At 41.3% G+C, this 25106-nt stretch overlaps 1 protein-coding gene across 1 annotated transcript; it reads right to left on the bottom strand.

Annotated features, from left to right (window-relative positions):
- Positions 1–747: 747 nt before the first annotated feature.
- Positions 748–23609, bottom strand: RRP15 (ribosomal RNA processing 15 homolog). The gene is made up of 5 exons (XM_005241856.3): positions 23507–23609; positions 19868–20142; positions 17906–18003; positions 16872–17073; positions 748–1431 (listed from the first exon to the last, which is right to left on the bottom strand). Exons 1-5 carry the CDS (start codon positions 23568–23570, stop codon positions 1279–1281), a joined length of 792 nt encoding a protein of 263 aa, XP_005241913.2. The 5' UTR covers positions 23571–23609; the 3' UTR covers positions 748–1278.
- Positions 23610–25106: the final 1497 nt, after the last annotated feature.

Genomic DNA, 25106 nt, shown 5'->3' with positions numbered 1-25106 from the left:
CAAAGAAAGGTTTGTACGCGAGACATCTGTAGAAACAGACAGAATAGTACTATGTATTTTAAGTATCCATTAATAGGCCCCAAGGCATTTTCTTCACATAGGAAACAGGGAAATGCGATAGGAAAGTTAAACAAACGACACTGCATCAGCCAGCAGAATTCAACCCCAGCCCCTCATTTAGAACACCTTAATCGCAATGCACTTCCTTCCGTATGCATGTGCTTATGTAGAATATATTCTTACTAAGTATGGCAGCTTCTGCACCTTCGCAACCAAACAGCTAATGAGGAGAAACTGCTGTAGCTTAAACAAAGCCAGCAGTGTTACACTGACAGATGTCTTCCAAAATTTGTGACTGTTACAGCATGCACCTAAGAGGAAGGGCTTTTGTTTGACCTTTCAAAGACCTGAAGAATTAGCATTATAGCCGACTAAACCCACAGGATGTGTAGAGGTCCAGCTCCTTACTGAAAAAGGCCAGAACACCAGAACTGCAAATGAAGCAACATTGAACACAATTTTATGCGGTATTGCTAGAAAAGCCCTCGTTCCTCCAACAAAAACAAAAGCCAACGACTGTCCTTTCCTCTCTTACCAGTCTCTTAGCTTATACAACTTCAGACTTGCAATGGAAAAAACACATATATATAAAAATAAAAACGTAAAAGCTAATCAGTAGGGTCAACTCTTTTTACAATTATGTTTCTAGAGTTGTCTCCAATCAAACTAATGCTCCAAGACCAGAACTATTACATTAATGGTTACTTTTCTTTATTATCTACAAAACCTTTTCTGGCCAAAGTAGTAAAGACTCTATAGGAGTCCGATAACTTTACAAGGTGACGGCATTTCTGTGTTTATTGTAAGCCATTTCTGTTGCGAATTGCTAACAACTTTTCAAAGTGCAACACTGATTTGGAAATGCAGGCACATTAATACATCAATTGCCATGACTAATGTATAAACTTTTAATGACCTTGGCAAAACCTTTCTTTCATTGGGCAGGTGCCACTATTTTGACTGTACAAAATGTTTTGGAAATATGTTGAAAATTATACATGTTTTGGAAAATATTTCAGGATTTCGGTATAGCAAATGAAGCTATATTAAATAAGTTTGACATGGAGGAGAAAACACTCCGAAGTGGTGCAAGTCTTTTCTTTTTCCTTTAAAAAAAGAGAGAGATCCTCCAAGTGTTGTACATTCACAGAATGCTGACTTTTTATCCAAACAAAGTTAAGAAAATAAAGTATTATCTTGAATGGTTTTCAGTTTCATTCAGTCACTGTCATCATCTCGTTTCAGACCACCTCCTTGTTCAGTATTGCCCTCTCCATCGCTTTCCTTGTCCCAGTCTTTCATAGATGCTCCCATCATGAAGTCATCACGCAGTATGTTCCATTCCGGCCCCTCTTCAGACTTCACTTCACCCTGAGTGTTTGAGGGGAGGAGAAGAGGAAATGGGAAGACAAGATGAATGTGAAAGGCAGTAAGAGATGGAAGCTTTTCATGCAATCGGAAGGAAACCTCTCATACTCTTACAATTTGCCCTGGCAGACCTACCAAGACCTAGCTCTTTATGCAAATGGTGCACAGAAATATGCAGGACACTCATAAATGACTTGATGCTAAAAAGCAAACTTGTTTTAACCAACCAATAAAAGAAATATGGAAACAAAACAATTATTCCTCATGGATCAAACAGTCAACCCTGGGCATGGCTTCCTTTATTAAAATCTTTCTTGGCAATCAGAATGGATTCATGATATCATTTATTAACCCCCAGGTGCTGCTTCATTAGAACACTTCTTGGCACATTTCTAACACACAAATATGGATTTAATAAAGGCTTAAAACCCACCAAATTTAATATTGAACATATTCTGTGATACGTGAACCAAATCCCCTTTATGTGGATTATTACCTCACTACCTGGGCTTGTCATATGGTTCAAAGCTGCCTCTAAAAGAAACAAAGTTGATCTGCACTCAGCAAGCCAACAACACCTTACTCCAAGTTTCCTACCTCTCGAAGGCAGATAAAGTGAGGCCATGCTGCACAGACTGGTAAATCATAAAGGCCAGCGAGAGGAGCAGTCTCAGGGCAGGATGGAAGCAGCCTGGGTTGCAGTTCTTCTACGGGACATCGTACTTGGGCGGTGCAACAGCGCCACCCTGTGGCACCACTCGCAAATAACAGCTTGAAGCTCTCACTGAAGGAAAATACCAAAAAGCATTCGATGCACTGAAGGATTTTGGTGTGTTAAGCCTTAGGAGCAAAATATTCCTGAGGAACAATGTGGCTCAGTGTCCAGCAGGCAAGCAAAACATTGTCCCACCAAAGTGGAATCGGGGGTACCCAAACCAGTAATTTACTTTTGCAGGGTCTCTGAAATGAAGATACTACAGGCATCTTGGGTGAGCTTTTCCAGCTGACTCACCCTGGTTGAAGTAACTACCACCTCCTGACACTGTACAGTTGCCTACTCGATGCAAAACCTGTAGTAAATACATGATCACTGTAGACATCTGTTCAAGTCCCTTCTTCATCACACATGTAGTAATACATAATACACAGAACCATAGCGTATTTAAGCTAATGTCTCTGCAATCGTTCAGAGCAGCATACGCAATATATAATAATATAATTAATACCAGGAGGAATAGAGAATGCAGGTCCATCACTGTAGACCTAACATATCATATCACACCAGCAGAAATCACTTGAGTGCAAAAAAAGTCTGCCAAACTATCTATTCTTAATAGGTAAACACACAGCAGAAATGCTAAATGTGACTTCTCCTGCAGCTCTTTCTGAAAGACTACTATCACAAAAAAGGGCAACAGTCTTAACACTTTCCTTCCCAAAATGAATCTCCCAGGGTCCAGCTCAAACAAAAAAGTTTTTCTTTGGGTTTTTTGTTTGTGGTTTGTCCTCTTCACAGCTGCTCTCATTGATGCCTACTTTAAGAGTAACTCTCCCATCTCAACAATCCCCCTTTCCCCAGGATAGTGCCTCCTAACCACTTCCCATTCTTGCAGCAATTCACTTCACATGCTATACTCAGTAAAGCCTGAAATAATCTCAGACAGGGCAATCAATTACCTGGAATTAAAGAGTTACAGATAAGGTATGTCCCCGGGCAGACCTTAAGATGTTCACATGGGAATAATTTGTATTAGTGCAAACACAGGTACTCGGTTCTGGGATGCAAGGAGAGGGTAGTGCTTTCCCCATCACCTCCCCCTCCTCCCTTTTTAACTGTATTTCAGTTGTTTTATATGTTTACCTTTGCAGAGTAGAGAAAGGTTGAAAGGATTACAAAAGTCATCAAGATTTTCCTTTTTTTAATGCAAACCTTTTATAAATCACTGAACACGCCACAGGGTTAAACTTGAAATACAGATGGAAAAATCCCATCTTCCTTACAACACAATCCAATTTTCTTGTTTGGTTTGGGTTTTTTTCCAATAACAACAAAACCAGCAGAGATTCCTCTTTTTTTCCCCCAGATGCACAGAACAGGGATTTTGTTGTTGTTGTTTTGTTTATTAAACAGCACAGAAGTAGTAGATCACTGTCAGCAATGACAGTGAAAGGCTCAGGGATTGAAAAGCCCAATGCTCAAACTCATCACAAGCTACTATTCAGCAGCCATGAGCCCTTCTTTCTGGCCACATCAAGTGAACGGGACAAAAGCAGGGCCTCAACAAAAGAGGGATGCTGATCCTCCATAGCATTACCCACTGCGCAAGGCACCACAAAGGTTTGAATAGAATTCTACAACAAGCCCTAAGGAGACAGACAGTGGTAGCATGTCCATGCCTCAAAGATTAAGATTAAATGCTTGAAAGACAATATTTAATCAATTTTAAGCATGCTCCCAAGTGAAGAAAACCCCACATTTAGTATCTTCATTCCTAACTCATTTACTGCTCTCTTTTCCCCTCAAAATAAAATCTCCCCAGATCTATTTTATCACAAAACATTCCTGGAGTCTTAAGAAAATACGCAGCAAGACTATTTATATAATTAACAATTAGTTCAACTGCAACATTGCTTCCCAACTTGCTTTATGTAAGAACGTTAATACACTTGATTTTTCAATGCCATAATCTGGTTTCATCTAAATAAAACACGACCAATTCTTGGCACGTGGAAAATAAACCAGCTTTCATGCTACACAACCGCTTTTGAACTCTCAGTCAGCTGTTCATCCACATCTCCCACATTTCACTACAACACAGAAGTCCCCTTTGAACATCCCCAAACGAAAACAAAGCAGGCTATATAAACATTAGTGTGTAATGCTACATAAAACGGATCCTTCGGCAAGGCATAGAGTGAAAAATTCTGGTGCTGCTTTCCCGCCCCCCCCCCCCCCCCCCCCTTCTTTTTTGTACACACATTTGAACGGGTTTGTTCTTTGCCTGAAGGTGTGACAACCTATTTCAGAAGGCAGGAGTTGGTAAAATATCTCAGGAGTTACTGGTACACTGTGATACGCTTGTTATTAAGAGCCAAAATAAAAGAGACCAAAATGTACAGTGTAGTTATTCTAGTGCAGACACACACTGCTGGGACAGACTGAAGCCCAGTTGAAAAGAGATCACATAAATAAACACCATCTTGCCTGCTTGGTGTGTCACAGCTAATGCTGTGACACAAGTAAGACTCTGTAGTGGGGCCACACTTCCCCAACTAATTCTGGTTTGAAGACATATCTTCTACAATCTGCACCAGGACAAAATGAACTGAAATTCTTAGCCAAGTCCTAATAAAACCACCCACCCACCCACAAAGCTTAGGTCTGTCACCTAGACCAAACAGCCACCCCTTGCAGGATCTGGGCTGGAATTGCCTCCTGGATGCTTTTGGAGGAATTGGTCTAAAAGCCCCGTGGCATCAGCAGCAGCTATATAATCAAGTTAGAAATCTCCCTGTTTTGGTTGATTTCTTTACCACTGAAAAAATCTGGAGCTATATAATCCACTCTTGGTAAAAGACATTACAGTATCATCAACAGAGACCTGCCAAACTCACCACTGGAGTTGTGGCAGACTGCATTGCCACTCCGGTTGGAGATCGATGCTCTCCACCCCTTCTTAAGTTGCTGGAAGCAGCAGCAGGATACTTGTACCAGCACACAGCTGCTTCAGTCTGCAAACGAGTGCCTTAGCTCAAAGCCTGCTTCCTTTGAAAGCTTAAGGGAATTAAATTCAGTCTGCCTAAGTCACAGGACATTGTCATTTTCATCTGTTGCTTTACTGGCACAGCAATATCCTAAAACCAGAGCAGGAAAGTTTCCCAGCGCTTTTCAGAACCCCACACTGCAGAAGCAGACCAAAGCCCCATAATGCTTACTGGTAAGTAATGGCATTAAAAGGTAAGTCTTGAAATGAGAACATGCAGATCAAAGACAGCATTTCTCGCTCTGCTTTGCACCAGCTCCCATCACTTGAACATACCCCAGTTTCTGCATCTGCAAAACAGCAAACATACCCTGCAGTTACTGTCTTCTGGGTGCAGGCTGTAGGGGAATTGCTACAGCGACGTAGGTATTAACAAACGAACATTTTTAAGACCTAGGAACTGCAGTCAGCACACTGGACTCCCACGCCTTTACTCCATGTACAAGATGAAATGCCAGAGCTTGCAGGGGCATCTCTCTCTACCATCACATAAAATAAACGTTTATTTGTACCTGTCAGGGAAGGAATTTCTAACGTAAATATCTCTCAAGCAACGACTTTAAGCCCTGAGAAAACAATTCTAACATGTCTAATGAATTTGAACTGTCTCCCCAGGTTCCTTTGTTTTGCTCAATACAAACATCTAAGACCTTGAAATACAGGGAGGCTTTTGTCACGAAGAAGTTTAAAAGCGTAACTGCCAAAATGTATTTTCACATACATCTGACAACTACCTTCCCTGCCAGCCTGCATCTTGCTCAGAATGACTGCTGCCGTTTCTCATCCTCAAGCAAGTTGGTTTAAACCTAGGTCGAAAAAACCAGCATCAGCATACACTGTGGTATGTTAAATCGCAATTAAAAAAAAAAAAAAAACAAAAACACACTTTGTAGAAGGGAGGGGAGGAAATGGAAAACAAAGAACACCAGCATAATCATTTCTCCTAAATTTATTTTCAGGAATATCCAAGTTCACAGGCTAAGAAAGCAAGTTTCCTCTAGGCAGGGAGCAAATAAAGAAAACTGCAGCTGAAGTATCTAAAGAAGCAATATAAGCAGAAAACAAAATGTAATGATTTTTAACAGAAAAATGATACTTAGGTTTAATTATCAGTGCTCTTCCAGCTCTATTTAATTTGAATTAGTGAGATCTTGATTATAAGAAAGGTTCCTATGTATGCCTGAACCCACAGAGACAAAAACCCACAGATCTGGTAATTGAGAATATATCCTGCACCACTACTATTTTGAACTTCTGAGCTGAAGTCTCACAGCGACTCACTTTGGGAAGCATTTTTGAGCTTGAAGAACACAGAAGCTGCACAAGAGAAGTCTATTCTGCTGCAATATAATTCTCCATGATCATTTATTCCTTAGGGTGAGAGTTATTCAATACCCATTCGCATGCTCTCTCTGAATGAGAAATTAGAGCCACTGCACTGAACTGCCCTGGTATATTCAAAGTAACACTACACTGCAGATATCAACAGTGGCACAGGAGATTCACTCATACCATAAGGTCTCTTGTGCACATCAGAATCTGCACTGGCATTTTTAGTAAATAAATCTAAAAATGAAAATTTCACAGTGTGTTTTGAAACTTGCTGTTCCTGTCCAAATTTCTCTCCAAGTAACACGCTGCAATTATTACTACAAGCACAAATACTGATTTTCCTTTTAAACACAGCCAGAAGACCACCCAGAGCTTAATGGCCTGCGTGAGGAATCTCCCCATCCTCACATCCTTCTCTAGGGTTTACTAGAACTGGAGATGTGTGAATGGGAAGGAATGCTTTGGGTTGGCACGCAGAGACTTAAACGTGCCTCAGCCTTAGAGGGGTCAGAACTGAATTACAGAATTTCTAAAAACAAGCATTCATCTGGACTTAGGCAAAGAAAATTGATTACCATCATTACTAAATGCTCAGTTGCAAAGAAGAATCACAGAAAGAGCTTATGAGGGAACAGATTTCCTCAGCCATCAGGAAGCTCATAAATCAGTATTTCTGTCAGAAAAGCAAAAATATTTTAAGAATTCAAGCATAACACAGGGGCTTCCTGCATACAGGATGCTCTGGAACTCCTCAGCCCATTCTGTGCTCCAGCTCTGATAGCAGCAGTCTTGGAAATTCTTCTGCCGCACAAGGAATTTTACCACACGCTGCTGCAAGACTATGTCTGGCCATATTGGCATCCATATTCCCTTTACAGGTTTTAATGAGATGATGAACAGCATGGGCATGCTACACCCGGGATCTACTCACAGAAAATAAAAACTCATCAAATAAAACCCCACCTGAAAATAAGCCTCACCTAAAGAAACAGACTTACAGTTAAGTTACAACGCAGGTATGAACTGTTATCTTAACCCATACTAACAGTTCCCCTTGTGGAATATATTCTGTAATTTTGTAACTCACATTCTGTAAAATACAAGGCAAAGTGACAATGTTGTGAATGTCAAGTAATTACATCACTGTCAGGCCAAAACACTCCAATGACATAAAAAAGAAAAAAGTTCCACCAGTAAGTATTGTTAAGTAGGCACTGAACAAAAATTAGCTCAAACTAGGCTGCAAATTATTATGGACAAGACACCTAGAAAGAGAGCAGTAACATGTTCCCTGTGTTAGGTTATCAAGCAACAACACATCAGGACAGAAAGTTTCAGGCAGTATACTCTTTCAGTACGCCATCACTGCTCAGTCATGTTTGTTTTTTCTTCCTGTAAAAACAAACCTGCTTCATCACCCTCACCTGCCATGCCTGTTTATCAGCGGTTCTACTACTGACAGTGAAATTACTGCCTACCATACCAGCCACAACTACCTCAGTGTTCACCTATTACTCCTACTTCTTCAGCTGTAAGTCTCCACACAGCTTTGTAATTTAATTACTTCAATGAGAGGATCCTTAGAGCAATGACTGCACAGCACCAAGATCAATTAATTCTTGACGTAAAGACCCAAGGAGTACTGTGGTTGAAAGCAACATAGGATCGAGACTTCTGTATTTAAAGCAACACATTATACTTCCATTGCTCTTCAGATACAAATTTGTACAGCAAGTTACAGTATTCAAAGTAACTGAACAACAATTCTGACTTTGAAAAGACAATGCTGGCCATCAGAAAGACCAGCTTTTCATGCTAGCTAAACGTGAGCCTCCGGTAACCAGTCCGCAAGATACTGTTCACTTTGTACCAAACAAACATATTGGTCAGTTACCAAGAGCAAACTTACATGGCCAGATTCCATCATTATTCCAAATAAGAAAATGAACTGCAAATTGTTCTGTTTGGATGGGACTCAAAATAAAGGAAGAAAGAACTTTTCTAGATATTTAGAGGCATTTCAACCCTGAATGAAATGCCACACCACATCTCACAAGTTATGAAAAAGACTTCTCTCCATCAGCTGGTCCTACATTTCTTAATGTGTATTTCCTGCAGTAATGAAGACATGCTAAGAGTTTAAAGATCAGCCTAAACATCACACAGATCCACAACATCCTTGATGCAAGCTACAGAGTTTCCAAACCATCAAGCTGTACCTGGAAAATACACAGACACAGCAAGAGCGCCTAGTGAAAAGCATCTGGCCAAGACTAAGGCCTTCAATGTGCTATCCCTCAGAAATCAAGTACTGACACAGTCTACTTCAGACAAGTATTTGTGAGTCACAACAGATTTTTCTCAGGTGTCACCCATTTATGCAAGACACTTGCGCACTGTTTCAGTTGGGTACCTCAAGTTTTCTGCAGGTTTTTATAAAAGCTTGCCTGCTGGTACAGTAAAGAAACATGCAGGCCCCTAGCTGCTTGAAGTATTTTTTGATTCTTTTTTAGAATAAATTAGCAGCTCGCAGATTTTTGAATAATCTGAATGTGACTCAGATTATTTCCTACAAGCGATGCTGAAATCATCTACTGTTTTTCATTATGATTCAGCAAGAGGCATAGCTGAGTGAGTCCCAAAAGGTTGACTCAAACAACTAAGGCTAGAGTAATGACCAAGTCCTTCACTTCCAGCACTTAAGAAATCATCTCACAGAGTACTGATGAGGAAGAAGTGGGGCTAATAGTCCTTCACTTCCAGCACTTAAGAAATCATCTCAGAGTAGCTGATGAGGAAGAAGTGGGGCTAATAAAAACCCTCCTCTTCCTGACTCAGGATTTCCACTTGCATCTGAGTCCCAAAACAAGCATAGGGATCCAAAAAACTATGAGGCAGGATGGGGAGAAAAAAAACCCCAAACCACAAAGAACTAGCTTTTGTGTATTATTACTAAATATGAAATACTGAAGCTTTATGACTACTAAGCAGCTTATCTGGCTAAACCTCTCTACCCTCACTGCCCCTGCTTTTACTTAAAATGGCTTTTGCAACATATCCTAAATGTCTTTAAATCCAAGCCTCTTTGATTTCATATTCCTGTAATTTCCCTCACACAGTCATGGGTGAGTGGCAAACTCATTAAGGAACATACCATACCCCTCAACACTCCCAGGCTGCTTTCTAAACGCAGTTTAAACCTGAAGAGGAAATACGTAAACTGCCCGTGATCCCAATCCTTTATCTTACCCATCCTGCTACCCTTTCTCTACATTTCTGATCCTACCATCTCCTATGTTTTTGTATGGGTTTTCCCAGCGCCTGCAGGTGGAGAAGAAATGACACAAACCACATATAGAACACCGTCCAGGGTTCAGCAACAGACCAAAAAGAGGTCAGATCTTTCCAAGACGACAGCTTTAGTATCACCTGTAATAACAGTAGTTAAAAAAAAAAAGTGTATTTCCTAAGCCTTCAGTAAATTTCAGAAACACTCATTAAAAACTGCCCAGATTTTCCCATTAAAAAAAAAAACCAAACCACAAAAAACTCCCAAAAAAACCCACAACCCTCAATTCAGCAACACTCTAAACACTGGAAACTGGAAGGAGTTTGACCCATTGCTCCTGAAGTCTACCAAGATAAAACAGATGAGTAGGTGCCCACAGAGGTCATTTCTAATATACATCTGCTAATTCCACACTGTGGAAATCAGAACATTTTATACCTTAATAAAACTTCAAAGTAAGTGAATCACTTTTTAAGGTAATCTCCAATACAAAATGCTTAGATGGGGGAAACAAACTGGTTCAGATAGACAAGCTCCACCTAATCTCTCTTACTTCCAGAGAACACTTTTTTTGATACAACTTTATGAAACGTTCAGATGTATTTTTCTCCAAGTACATCGCCCTGCCTGTAAGAATTATGAACAAAGCCAAAAGTGGAGAGTTGCTTTTATAAGGCTTCCAACTCAATTTACCAGATAAATTCTAATAGGATTTGACTTTTTGTGCTTTGTATACTTACAAGAAGATCAAAAGAAGATGTGTACCACAAGTTTGTTTTTTTAAAATGTGGTTGTTTGGGACATAATTTTACTGAAAAGGGGCTTGCAAAACACAACACCATCATAGTATCCTGTACACTACTAATCAAATAGCAAGGCAAGTTAGTCTCCCGTATGACAGATGAAGCTGTCTCATATTTGCCTGACATTTTGATCACAAGTCCCTGTTTATATTCACTTACAGAATTTGCCAGACTTCAACTGCTTCATGCTGAAAGCTTTTGCAGTGTTTCAACTAAAATCACTTCATCTCTTTTCACAGAAAGGTGAACTTAAAATATTTTGTCTACAGCTCTAAGGAAGAAAGGAAGATACATTTCCTACAACCGTTAAGATCTTGCATCATTCATTCTTTCTGAATTTAAAAATCAGTGCATGATCTATTTTGGAGCTGGGAACACGTCTTTTGCTCTCTATGACCACTTTCCCAGATCTGGTGGAGTTACAAACATTTGGGGGACTGCCCTCTCCAAACCTGAGGTCACCACCTCAGTAGATACAAACGTATCTATTTCGTATCCAAATTCTCCTAAAATGTTTGTCTTTACTGATCGCAGGGTGAGCTGTTCTGACAAACAGGGAAGTGCTCTCTGCATGCAAGCAGCTGCCAGGGCTGCTCTCGCAGTAGGCACCAGGATGCCATGCTGTGTGCCTGGCTCTCATGTGCGGGGGGAAAGAACCTGTCAGGAGCATAAAACATGAAGAGGTTAAAAAAAAAAAAAAAAAGAGGTTGATGGAAACAGAGTGCAAAATCACAATCTTTTTCCCATCTTCACTTCTGATCAAGTATCTCAAAAAAGACAGCAGAAAGGGAAATCTGAGAGTAAAACCACAGGAAAAAGGGTGAACCTAGTGAAATACAGGCATCACACAGCCCTTAACCCTCTTATTTGGAGTTGAGCTCACAGTGTCAAGTTCTTGACATCTATCAATCAAATACTTAAATATTGACAAAGACCTACACTGCCACACTAAGACAGATGTGTGTTACCAGCCATGGCAAAAGAGAGGGAACTGAGCTTGTACACCTTAAAAACCTAACCCTGCCGATGTCCCAAACAAGGTAATCCAAAACATCTTCCTGTAAACAGATCTAAAGTAAAAATGTTGCCATCAACCAACCTCTAATACTGCACAATAACTCTTTACCTTAAAGAACATATGATATTTGGGATAAACTGGTGGCAGGCTGCACTGCATTTATCCCTAAGGACAAAAATCAGAATACAGCATACAATTAGGTAGTCAGCAACCTTTTGGTACAAACCCAAAAAGCTACATTAAAAGCATCAGCTCCAAACATATATGAGGTGACCTTCAAGAGAATGTACACACATTTGGGAAAAACAAATACAAATGCACAATTTATAAAGGAATCCAAATTAAAAGTTGCTGTGCATGTGATGGGAAGACATTTATTAAAGTTGGGAGAACACATCTACTCTGGCTGCAGCTGAACTAAATTAATACTTGGCTGCCCCCTCAAATCCACTGGAATACATGCACGCCTAGTTACTCCTTCAATTAGTTCTGTAAAACCAGCACACAACAGCTGTAGTAAAACTTCTGGTACTCTGCAATGTCATTATCACCTACGGCAAAAAGTTTCCTTGTAAGATTAAAAGGGGTGTTTATATACCTTACCAAATTTCTAGAAGTCATCTATGCCTTCATCTATACTTCAGAAACAAACTATTTCCTGCAGCTAGCTGAAGCAATTGTTTGGACTGTTTATACAAACAGGTATACAGATGAAAATAAGTCTTTTTTTTTATTTTCCCCTCCCCACTTCTACACTGGAAACTGCAGAAAAAAAAGCAGAAGAAACCAATGGCCAGTACTTACACAGCTGCAAGAAAAAGCAAACTGCCACTCTCACAGGTTTTAAACAGATCTACTTTTTAACCTGGAAAGCACATTTATTTCCCCACCTTACTTGAAAATGAAAGCCCCAACATCACTTCTTGTGTCCCAGCAAGAACAGCAGTCAAAGTGTAGCACTCCTGCCCTTGAAAAAATCTTAAAACTACTGCTTAACATTAAAATATTTATGCGTATTAAAAGTCTTATGAACAAAAGAAAAATCTATAGCAAACCTGGCTCTAATCAAATTACTTACCAAACACACTAGGAATATTTACAAAACACACTTCAGGCAGAAGGAACTTTTCTGGAAAAGCATTTTATTTCAAGTCCCATATGAGCTATAGCTGATATCAAATAGCACTTGTATTCTTCTCCACTCATCTTTCTTCCATCAATAAATCGTTTTAGAATAGGTACTATTTTGAGACCAATACACCAATTTTTTCCAGATGTCATCACAACACAGGAAACAAACTGTACCTTCAAGTCATGTAGTCAGCACAAATTACAGAAAAATTACCTTGCAGAATTTGGATCATGGTTACTAAAGCAGACCAGGAAATCCTGCTCTCACTTCTACCATTGAAATGCTCTGCAACAGATCTGGTGTAAAAAAAACTTACAAGTTGAAGCAAACACAGGTGATTCAGAAAACCATGCTAGAAAGGCCTAATTAAAAATTAAAGGTTGATGAGTGCAGGTTATGCCTGTCACAAAGAACATCTGTACCTTTCATGCCAGTTATTTATGTCACAAGGAAATTTTACCAGCCAGTAATGCTTTACATGGAGTAGCCCAAATGACAAGCAGAGTCAAGAAGAGCTTCTGGTACCAAACGACCCTGTTGTAACTGACATGCAGCAAGGGAGAAGACTTGAGGCTGCTCTGGGAATATCAGCTCTGAATTTCTTTGTCTTCTTACAACTAAGATTTCAAGACCTTATGTAATTCACTGCATCAGCCAACATGTCTGTGCAACTCAAAGGTGAGAAACTTCACTCAGCCGTGGAACCAAAGGTACTTCCCTAATCCATAATCCTAAAAGCACCCAGAAATTTCTTAAGGGCCTAAAGAAAACACAGGATTCCTTGAAGGAATCCTTGACTGCTACTACCTACTTCTGTACTTCCTCTGTAGACAGTGACTTCAGCTTCTAGGACTGGACAGACAGCATCTCTGATACGTATCTTCTTTTAACCTGTACTTTAATGTTACTTATAGTACCTTAGAGGTGGGAAGCTTCAAGATACAACCAACACATACTGAAATGAACACCTGGTCTGTAAGGATTGTGTTGAAAAAGATTGAAAGCTCTCATTTTTCAACAAATGCTTCCCAAAAAAAGTTGCAAAACAAAAAAAACCCACCACCCAAACAACAAACAAGTCAGTTGGTTGGTTTTTTTTTAAAAATAGAATTATTACATTTTTCTCCCACATCACAAGGCTTCAGATAAGGTGGTGAGGGGAGGGAAATTAGATGATCTTACCCAGAGGCAAGCATCATGTACAGTACCTTGGAAAAAAAGTCAAAAATATTACACAAGTCAGCTGGCTCAGCAAGGATTAAGAAATACCTTGATAAACAGCTAATGATATGAAAGGCAAACCTTTTGGCTGCAGCTCTGAACAGTAATTACTCCCATCTGGGCACACAGAACCCCAAGAAGGGCTACAGTTTCACGTGGCACAGGAAAATTTTCACAGCCTTACAGTCTTTCTTTCATAGCTACATTGGGTGGGTGTACACCATGTAATATTTAGGCTAACAGCTAAAAGTATACTAGATTATAAACAACATTCTCAAAGGGCATGGGTTACCCGTCCTTCCTTCCCATCAATGTCTGAAACTGATGGAAGTGGAGAACAAACTTTTTAAAGTCGTTGTGCTACCGTGAAATCCTGGCTGCTACAGACGGGCCTTTACAGAGCATTTAATTTCTTTTTCTCACACATGCTTATATCTGACTAAATAGTCAACTACAACAGAGCTTTATAATGGCTTTCTTCAACACCCTGTGACATTTGGAAGAAACCACCAAATTTTCAGAAACACAGCAGCAAATTTTGCATTCAGAAACAAGAAAGAGCATTTGCCCATTCTCACAAGTATAGTCAAGTCTCCTTTCATAGCAGAAGGCTTGAGTCAAGAAAGGTTTGCTTTCACTGGTAAAACTTTATTCTGCTATTTTTCCTGCTGACTGCTTGTTTTATGTGGGTGGGGTAGTGTTTTTATTGTTCTGGACTGCATTTTAATTGATGGCAGAGTGCCTGGAGTTTGGGATTGGCATCTCTTCCATTGTTTTTGTTGAGATAAATAAATATATTTCCCCCTCTTTTTTAAAAATTGAATACATGCCATACTCTCAACTGCTAAAAACAAAGCAGGCTGCTACAAAACAAAACAACCCACAAAACAAACAAACAAAAGCTTTCAGACGGCACAACCAACCTACCAAACTCCTGCTGCAAGGAATTCACCACCCAAAAGCCTTGTCCTTGCTTAATGCCCTCTGAAAAATCCTCAAAGACCAAGAAGCAGAGATATGACAGTGGTGGCCAACAGTACTGTTCAGTGGCTAAGTGTTTGTGTAATTCTCAGGAGGAGACCGAAGAGCAGATTTTGGCCTCAACCTCAAGCATTAACAACTACAAGGATGGGAGCCTGCTAAACGGGTAGGATATGCTCAAGAGAAAATAAGGCGATTAAGAACAGTTTGAAAAGGAAGAGTTTGGTTCTGTACTGAGTGGAGAGCCACTGAAGCAAATGCAACAAGGGAGAGAAGTAGTTATTCAGGCAGACATGGCTTTTTAAAAAAAAAAAAAAAACCACAGCAAAAACCTCATCCCCTTCCCAAACAAAACAAACCTGTAAGTATAGCTTTATATTAATGAAGAACTCTGAAATCTGAAATTTTGTTTCCCAAGCAATGCATAAGCAGTACCTGTATCAAGACTCAAAACCAACACTAACCAGCCAGCATCTAAAGCATCAGCAGAGCACTGTAATGGAAATACGCTGTTACTGAAGCTGGCAAAATAAGACTTTTTTTTCAGTACAGAAACATCTGCAATTTGTTTTTTGACCTAGTAATTGGAAAATTTGCCCTGCTACAATCTGACACAAAGGTCCTCATTTTTGCTCAGCTATTGTTTTAATGCCTACCACAATAGTAGCTGGCACTGCTATCACTCCAATGTTGTTCTGCTATTCCAAGGGAGGGGTTGGGGGGGAAGGAAAAAAAAAAAAAAAAAACCAAACCCACACACACGCATGCCCTCCCACCCAAACAAGCAAGCAAGCTGGAATTATTTAAGGAGAAATAAAGTGTCAGCACCAAGCTAAATTGTTCTCATTATCTGAAGAATTTAAAAAATACTTTAATATTACACTTGCATGAAAATTGTATGAGCTCCTCATGCCAGGCAGTGTTTCAGCATGCTCCCCAAGTGCACACAAACAAAAAACATATGACAAACTGTTGTCTCCCAACTGATTAAAGTATTTCTTCCTGGCACAGAAAAGCACTTAGTTAACTGCTGTGAATCTGGGCCAACAGAAGTATTCCACCCACTACCAAGCACAAAGTTCAAACCTGAACAGAAATATGCTTCAAAAACGTGCAGCTTCTGAAATACGAGCAAGAGTATGCCTGAGCAACTTGTCTTCAACCCTGAGCTACTTGGTAAGATGAAAGAAGCGATCAAGAGTTGGATGAGTCCAACTACACCGTGTCTCTCTTGAGTATGTTTGGAAAAAAATGGAGTACATTAAAATACTTCTTTCCAAAACATTGCAACAGCAATAAAGCCACATCAGCCTAACATACACACAGGCTCGGGGAAAGTAAAGCCTACATATAACGTTTCGTATGTCTCAGTTTCTTTCTGTTGTGGTGTTCACTTGTATGGCAAAACGCTTCAGTTCCAGATACCATAATCATTGGAGGAAGCGAGTTCGAAATGCCCAAAACTGTAGGTACGTACAAGTAGTACAGTCTAACACATCAAGTAGACAAAAAGCCCCCGTACGTTCAACAATTTTGAAGAACTGGTAACTACTATTGGCCAAATTCCAATCGTCACAACCCACTAAAATCTAGCAGTTAGTTCCACAGTTGGCGGAAAATCCAAGATAAAAATCTAATTTTTTGTATTCTTCTTTTAAACACACAGCTAAACCAAGTTATTTGTATGCAAAGCTTGATGTCTTATAAGAAATTCCAGTGTTTTGTACCTTGACACTTTAAAAGATAGGGAAAACAGGCTAAGAGCTACTTGCTCCCTTCCTAAGTAGTCTCAAAAAACCCATATAACTTTTCAGTACAATTGCTGTCCATTAATGTGCCTGCTTTTCACAACAGCTGTTACTAGAGTATCTTGTAGGCATCTTCTCCCCAAAACAAAGCTTACCTGTTTACTTTTTGTGGCCTTTCCAGCAGCATTCTTGCTTCCTTTTGCACCGTCCATGTTTCTTAAAACACTGATGAAATCTTTCTTTGAAACAGACGACAGCAGTTTAGCACGCTGCCTGTCAGAGCTCCCAGTTTTCTTCACCTTCTCATCAATGTTCTTTTGGTGTGTCCTGACAGCATTAAACAATTGTACAACACCTCTGGGATAAGGAAAAAAAACAAAACAAAGTTTTTCGCTCAAGTTCCCTTTAGAGAAATGAACCACCTACCTAAGCAACTAATCAGTGCAGATGCTGCATGGTTTCTAGCTCCCCAAAACAGTTACTCAGAACCTCAATTCAGTTAACAAGTAACATTCACTACAACTTCAGAGACTTTCAGTTTTCACTCTTCCTTCATATTTCTTGCTAGGAACCAGTAACAAAAAAATGCACAAATTCAGATCCCGAAACAAGCACAGTGACATGGTACCTAGATCAGTGCAAGAGCACGTTTCATCCCCAGAAGCGCGTTACTCATCTTACAATCAGCTATTAATTTCCTCAGGAAAGATCTTAAGAGCAGCTGAAGTAGGGTGACAAGGCAGAGGAATGAGTAAGGAGACAGATACAGACAGCACTTCAAGGTGCTCAACAAATGCTGCAACACCAAACTACTGCAATGCAGAACATGCAACTGAACTTAACAGCCATGGATCTGGTGAATCCTCTGTGGAAAACAAAAATACAGAGTAGTAGAAACAACTGTTCCACATTTTTTAACGTATTAAATTAACAAAATAAGGGGATCCAACAAAGCACTTCTGTTAAGCAAACATTACATTCCCCTCTAAATTTTTACTCTTTCATAAAGCTTCTGAAATCTGTTGTTGAACCTGATACTGTACAATGCAGACCTGTATATAAATCACTCTGCTCCTGCTAGTCACTTCTTAAGATTTCACTCTGATTGGAAACAGATTACCTGCACAGGCCCTTTCCTCCCCTTTTCGATATACATATATTTAAGGAAAGCACTCAGAAAAACTCTTACCTCGTGGCAATTCTCTGAAGATTTCTTTCTGTGTCTCGGTCTTTGACAACATCTGGCTTCACTCGGCACATCATTTCCCACTCCCGCTTTTTATCGAGCTGCGTTGTAAATATTGTTACATGAAACAACATGGAGCATTTGAAAATTCAGCATACTCTGACAGAGTATGTAGCAGAAGGAAAAAATATAAATAAACCAACAAAGCTGGTAAAAGGGGAGCTCCGATACAGGGCTGGATAACAGGTCTGAAGCAAGTCTATTGCACTGACACACCAGGGCCCACCATCAAATCTCCAAGAGTCATTTGGCTTCTGTAACAAAAACTAGATAAGAGTTGCACCAGAGTGATGCCTCTAGCTCAGGACAAGCAAAAGGAGTACAGAGAAACTCAAATACTTCCACACTGACTGCTACGGATGCAGGAATTATTCAAAGACAGCTTTCAATTACAAGACTTCACAAGCTGATCACAGAAATCCTGGGTCTATCAAGACAGGCGTGTCACATTTTGAGCCTTGGGAATTTGACTTCCCCTGCTGAATTAATCACAGGACAGCCTCATGAGCAACAGTGCCACACAGCAAAGACGACAGTGGGCAGAACTCAAACACCAGGAAGAGCATCAAGTGCCCACTGGAGAACAACTCCCGTGTACAACACTGATTTTTGTCTCTTTTCTGATGCACTGTTTCAAAACCAAACAGATTCACTTTCCCATTACCAGGGGCCACAATACCATCAGCTTTATTTCTGCTGCAATAGGAGAACACTGTATTTCCCGTGCAATAGGGCAACACTATTTCACCAGCCTCTACTTCAGGAGTAAGGTAGTAATATTTTTTTTTCCACCTTCTAATAACTGAAGAGCATTCTAGTCCTGACGATGCTGCAGTACCTGTGTTTTATACAAGTAGTCTTTCATGAAATATCAGAATCTTTATAATTCCAGCCAGACTACTACAATTTTGTGTGTTTATGACAGTGTCTTTTGTCTTTGATCAAAAGAACTGCCTCAGTCTAGCTTCCATCAGCAAGACATTAATAAAGGCAGGCTGTTCTCAAATTTTTCTAAAGGGTAAACAAGTCAGTTTGGGGACCTGCAGCCCACCTCTGCCTTACGGTACTCCCACATATTGACTGGATAGGAACAGGCATTTAGGACAACCATAACAGAGCAGATGCCATACTGAAGCTCTCTGTATTTAAAAGGCAGGCTTTGGCCTAACCACAGCATGTCCCAGACTGTTATCCCATTGAAACAGAACCGGTAAGATGAGACATTAGAAATATTAATGCATTTTTAGACTGAAGGTAAATCAATCACAGCTTGGAATTAAAAGTTCCACCAAAGACACATAAAGAAATTACTTCGTTGCCAACACTGTTCTGTTTTCTTAATAACAGTTTCAGAACCAGAAGCAATTTTGGGCATGGACACATTAATAAATAAGCACCAGGAAAATCACTGAGGGGAGCAAACAATTCAAGACCACATCAATGACTACTGCAATCTCAACCTAGAGACCTTTGATTCTGGAAGTTGCAGCAGAAATTAAATGAAAGCAATTTTCTTCTCTTTCACTTTCAATGAGGGAGAACTATTTCAACTTGCAATGCCGACAAAGCAAATTATACTCCAAATTAACAACAGCAATTAGAAAACTAAGCTTAAAGCAGCTGCTTTCAACCTTCTCAACAACAAAAACACCTGAAGCTGACAGGCTGGAACAGTCCTGCTGCCAAAGATCAGCCTGCCTGATGGCCCAGAAAAAGCAGTAAGGGAAAAAGCCCTCCAGCATGACTGTGTGGAAAGTAAAAAACTGAAGCTACTTGAGATCACTGTGGAGGAGAGATTCCAAAACTGAAAGTCTCAGAGCACTCTCCCAAATCCCCACTGAGGGGATCTTGCATGTGTCCCCATCTACTGTGACTGCACAATGAAATACTGCATCTTTTTCTCACCTTCAACCTCTTCTCCAGCCTTTCTTGTTTTTCCTTTTCTCTCTCCTTCTCCAGGCTTTTATTCTTGGCCAAGATGGTGGATTTATTTTGTGGAATCGCTTTGTTGAGCACTTTTGCCATGGCATCTGCCCAGCCTGCACCTGGGCCAGCTTCGGAGCTTGCTGCCTCTTCAACCGCATTGCCCTGGGCTGCCGTTTCATCTTCATCATCGCCATCCAGGGCTTCTCCTCCTGAAGAGTAGCTGTCTTCTGGAATTCCTGAGCTTAACTCAGAATCTAAGGGTAAAAAAAAAAAAAAAAAAAAGAAAAAAAAGAAAAACATTATCAGTTCTGTTTCTACTAAGGATCCATCACCAGCGTAATTTGCTCCACATGTAAGTGTTATCTTGAGTTCAAGGCCACGTACTGCCTGCTGTTACAATTAACTCCTCAAGCAGGCATACACCACCATAATGAATTTATTAGAAAGTATCCAGTGAAAGTGCTTGCTCATGTCAGTGATGAAGTAGATTTAAGAGCTTGGGTAAAGGAGAAGGCAGCCTTGGATATTTATTATTAGACTAATGAATACTTTGATGTTTAGGAGTAGTATTTTTTGGAAAAAAGTGTATTTTCCAGTTAAAAAATTACCATTTATAAATGTATAGACACACATGTATCTATATGTATGGATGTACACACTTGCAAACCGCAACAGTGACATCTAGTGTTTAAAAGCAACCAGCCACATGGATTAAATTGAAGGTAGGGGGCCATTTCTCACAGGAAAGCAACATCTGCTCAAGGAAAGTAATGCCAGCAAAAATACGATTACCTAAGCATAACGAACACAGACTGGAGACTACTTTGTGAAATACAGAATCAAGACAGTTGTCAGACAGCTTAAAAAGAAACCAGAGGCACTGAGCTTTTATAGCTTAACTGCTCAAGTTCTTAATACACAAATAGAACACCCCCAAATTCAAGTTTCCTTACCCTAAGCCCCCTTCAAAAACAAAAAAGAAGGAATTAAAGTTACAATACTGAAGTTTTCAATCAAGCAACAGCAAGACGGGAGGAAACAGCTAACTAGACAGCAAATCAGACACATGAAGAATCTGATACTTCCCTCCTTAACCTGTTCAGCAGGACAAAGAGCAAGAATAGTCTTTAACAGTGTGGATGATTAAGTAGAATAAAACAGGCTACAAGTTTAGGGTGTGCTAAAATACGTTTGGTTATTTCAGTGGACCACTTTATCACGTAATCAAGAGCAGAGCATACAAGTGTCCTGCCACTATTTAATATCATTCTATTAATATCTGTGCCACCCAGGAGTTTTAAATTAATTATATACAATTTTCAAGGCTGCAAATCAAGTGCAGGACAGAAGGAGGCTGGTTTCCAACACATCCACAGTCCCACCAGCAAGGGGACAATTCCCCACCAACTCTGGGGTACCAGCTGACTGGCTTTCATCCATCTACCATTCTCACACTACTTTGAAAAGAATATTTTAAAATCACAATGTTAGGTACTGCTAAGCCAAGTGCTTTGCTCCTTAAGCACTACTACATCCTGTAAAGTACCTTCATAAACCAAATCATTAAGAGAATGAAGTCAGAAAAGCTTCACAAGATGTTTTCTGTAAAACCACACAGACAGCTATTACTGATATTCCCTATCAACTGTCTGTTTAATTACTTAAAACATACACTCTGACACCAGAATAACTCATTACTCTGCCTTCTTCGCGTGCCTTTCCAAGCAAGCAAAAAACCCCAACATAGCAGCAAAACAATGGCATTAACCATTTTAAAACAAAGCCTCTAATGCCCAGGCATATTCAGAGGCTCAGAAAAAGAAGCAAAGTTGTATATTTACACCACAAGTGTAGAAGATAAATACTTACTGAACACCTGTTCATTATCTCTAACAGTATGATTTTTCCTACCACTAAGGTGAAGGCAGTGTTGTGTCATGGTCCACACAGGATAAATTATGGGGTTGTTTTTTTCAACAGTCCTTACTATAAAATGGAAATTTAGCAGTGGCAAAATTGTTCAACATATTCAGAAGCTATTTAAAGGCATCCTTCGTAGGATATCAGTACATCTCCATATCCCCATTTCTAAATTAAAGAAAAAAAATGTTCATATTGCATGTAAAGGAAGAGGTACATCACCACATCTTGATTCCTCATGTAAAATAATTTGTCAAGTTTTCACCCCTAGTCCCTGTCCACGCTAGAATATTGCTATCTGGTTTTTAAACAGGGAATTAACGCCTAATTGCAACTTTTTATACATACAAAAACTAACAGCTACCAAAAGTCCAAACCCAAATTTCACACACCGTTTAGGACCAACTTACGGAGTCAGCCATAAAAACTGATTAGACTTATAAAGAGGAAAATTGCAAAAGCATGTATTAGACTCCTTTACATCATATCTTCTGCCAATATAATAGGAGGATAATGCCATCAACAACAGTTTGCTTTCAACAAGTAGAGATGAACAAGGTTTCAACAAGCAGCCATGAGTTACTTCTTTTAACATATCAGAGGATCTGTTAATAGCATGAGCTAAAGCAGAGCTATTTCAAAGTAATTTAGACTAGAACAACTCTCAGAAGTAGGACCTGGGCCTCTAATTTGAGGTGCGAAGATCAAAGCCTGGCATAGATTTAATATAAAAAGTTCTCGGGGTGGGGGAATATCCATGTACATCTCCATACTTTATTCTTCTAAACTTGCTCAACGATGTAGGTTTAGACACACGCAGTTAAAAACAGCAATCATTCAGCAAGGAGCTACGAAAGGAGCTCCCACCCAAGGTCTCCCCTGGGGTTCAGTTTTGACCCCCAGAGCAAACAGCACCCCTGTCAGCTACAGCCCTGACTCCTCCCAGAACAAGGGAGGAAAACTACCCAGTATAGCCCTGACTCCTCCCAGAACAAGGGAGGAAAACTACCCAGTATCACATGACATGATTGGGAAGGCTCACAGCTAGTTGGCTATACCCTCACCACACACCAAGAGGCAAGGACGAGCAGAGAACCACGTGTAAAGGATGGAGTAGGACCGTGTTTGTACTCCGCGCTCTCCCGGGGTTACCGCACTTGGCGTAGCTCGAGGGTCGCCCCTGGGGCCAGAGGGGCAGACACGCAGCCGCCGCCCCCCGCGGACGGGCCCGCTCTGCCCCGCCACCCCCCAGGAAAGGCGCCCCAGAGGCACACGGCAGCGAGCTACCGCGGTGGGCCCAGGGCACAAACGGGCTGCGGCCAGCGCTCGCCGAGCTGAGCAGAGAGCACGGCACAGGGCGGGCAGGGCCGGCGGGCACAACGTCGGGCACCGCGGGAAAGCCACCCGTACGGAGCCCCGCCGCCTCCATCCCACCGGGAAGAGCCTTCGGCAGGGGGCTGGGCCGGGGCCCTAGCTCCGGCCGCCTCGCACCAGCCGGCCCCGACCCTCGGGCCCGGCGCCGGAGGGGGCGAGGAGTGGCTGGGCCCACCGGCGGGCCCTGACGGGCTAGGGAGCGGCCGGAGGCGGCCCACGGCGGGGGCCGGAGGGACCTTAGAAGCCCGTCCGAGAGAACAGCGAGTCAAACGCCTTCCCACTCCCATCCCTTCCCTCTCCCACTGGCGAAGCACCCCCCGTTACCGCTGTCTGCCTGCTCGCCCACAGCAGCCGCACGTCCACATGGGTCCGCCACGGCGGCCGCCATATTCCCCTGCGTCCTCCCCAAATTGTGTTCCGGCCCGGCCCCCGCGCCGCGAACCTGCGTTCCGGCTCTAAAGGTTCCGGGCAGGAGAGCGACGGCCGCGGCTTCCGGGGCGGGCCGCGGGCTTGAGGGTGCACGTAGGCGCCTCCAGGAGCCTGGCGGGGGCAGATAGGGTGTTTTCACTGGCTAAGCGGTAGAAATGAAAACCCAAATAAATCAGAGAGGTCTGCCAGGGCTTCTCCTGTCCCTCAGGCCCGGGGAGGCCTGTGAGTCTCAGGCGCTGGGGCGCTGCCCCCTCCAGCAGTGGGCAAAGGCCAGTGAGACCGTGAGGGCCCTCAGGAGCCTTCAGAAGGCTGGGTGGCCTCAGTGGGTGGCCTCACGTTTCTGTACACATTTCTGTGTGCTGAGGAAGCTGATCCCTGCCAAAGCACGGCAAGTGCCCCGGCAAACGCTCAAACCCAGCAACACTCAGGCTGGTTAATCTTCTCCACACTGGGGAGCCACTGTGAACATGGCAATGGTAGAAATAAATTTGTGTATAAATTCATGTGTGGTGGAAAGGAGGATTGAATGTCTTGCGTTCGCAGTGCTGGTGTCCCCAGGAAAACTTGGCCATGCTTTCAAACATTGCTTCAAGGCCCGAAAGGAAGGCAGATTTTAACATGGGGAGGAATGAGAAACTGAAAATTTCTTTTGTTGGCTTTTTCACTCAGTCAAACTAAAAAAAAGACAAGTGAATGTTTACCATTTTCACATCGATGCCACGTACTGTTTTGAGTATGTTGTTCTATACTAGAGATGTCCTCTAAGGATACTCATGGGAGGGTGCTCTCAGTTTTTAAGGTTACTCTGTACTAGCTAGTATTGTAGAAGGGGTGAGCTCCAGCCTCCTTGGACACCAAAAGGCACACGGGCTCCAGATAGGGGGGTGGGACGTGGACCCTCTGTAAGCAATTCTGCTGTTCTTCTGCGTGTCAGAAATGACATGTTCCACTACGGGTCTCCTCTGGGATGGGATGGGATGGGATGGGATGGGATGGGATGGGATGGGATGTTAACCTCCATCTGACAATTACTGTAACCGCCCAAACTACACTGATCTAAGTCCTAGATCAGTGACTATGCTTTACATTCTTTTACAGCTTTTTCAGATTAAGAGTTTAGGATGCTAGAAATTTATGCAAACTCCTGTTCAGTTGATGTACTGAAATCCCTTTCTCTTAGCGGTAGTATTTGTTGTTCATACTGGGTGTTCAGAAGCACAGACCATCCGCCATATGTAGGAAAAAAAAAAATATCTCTCTTAACTTAGGTTAGAGAATTTCTTATCTTAGTAACACTAAACTTCTGTCACTTCACAACCAGTAAACAGACACACAGATTTTAAAGGCCAGACCGTAACACTACTGGGCATCCAATTGCTCTGATGCATCTGTAAGAAATACATCTTGACTAAAGCACCACCTAGAACATGAAAACTGTAAAAGAAACAAATATTCTTAGGCAACTTCTTACTTAAAAACACTCTGAACTAAACAA

Source organism: Falco peregrinus, chromosome 11 (genome assembly GCF_023634155.1).
Source record: "Falco peregrinus isolate bFalPer1 chromosome 11, bFalPer1.pri, whole genome shotgun sequence".
Lineage (NCBI taxonomy): Eukaryota > Metazoa > Chordata > Aves > Falconiformes > Falconidae > Falco > Falco peregrinus.
The sequence above is the reverse complement of the archived record's forward strand: the minus strand, read 5'-3'. Positions and strand labels throughout refer to the sequence as shown.

Bases quoted from the DNA above. Each gene is read 5' to 3' on its own strand.
- RRP15 (XM_005241856.3), bottom strand. From the start codon at position 23,570: ATGGCGGCCGCCGTGGCGGACCCATGTGGACGTGCGGCTGCTGTGGGC. The intron at 20,143-23,506 runs GTAACGGGGGGT...TTTTACCCTTAG, and splicing joins GGGCGAGCAGGCAGACAGCG to ATTCTGAGTTAAGCTCAGGA. The intron at 1,432-16,871 runs GTAAGCTTTGTT...TCAAACACTCAG, and splicing joins AGGCCACAAAAAGTAAACAG to GGTGAAGTGAAGTCTGAAGA.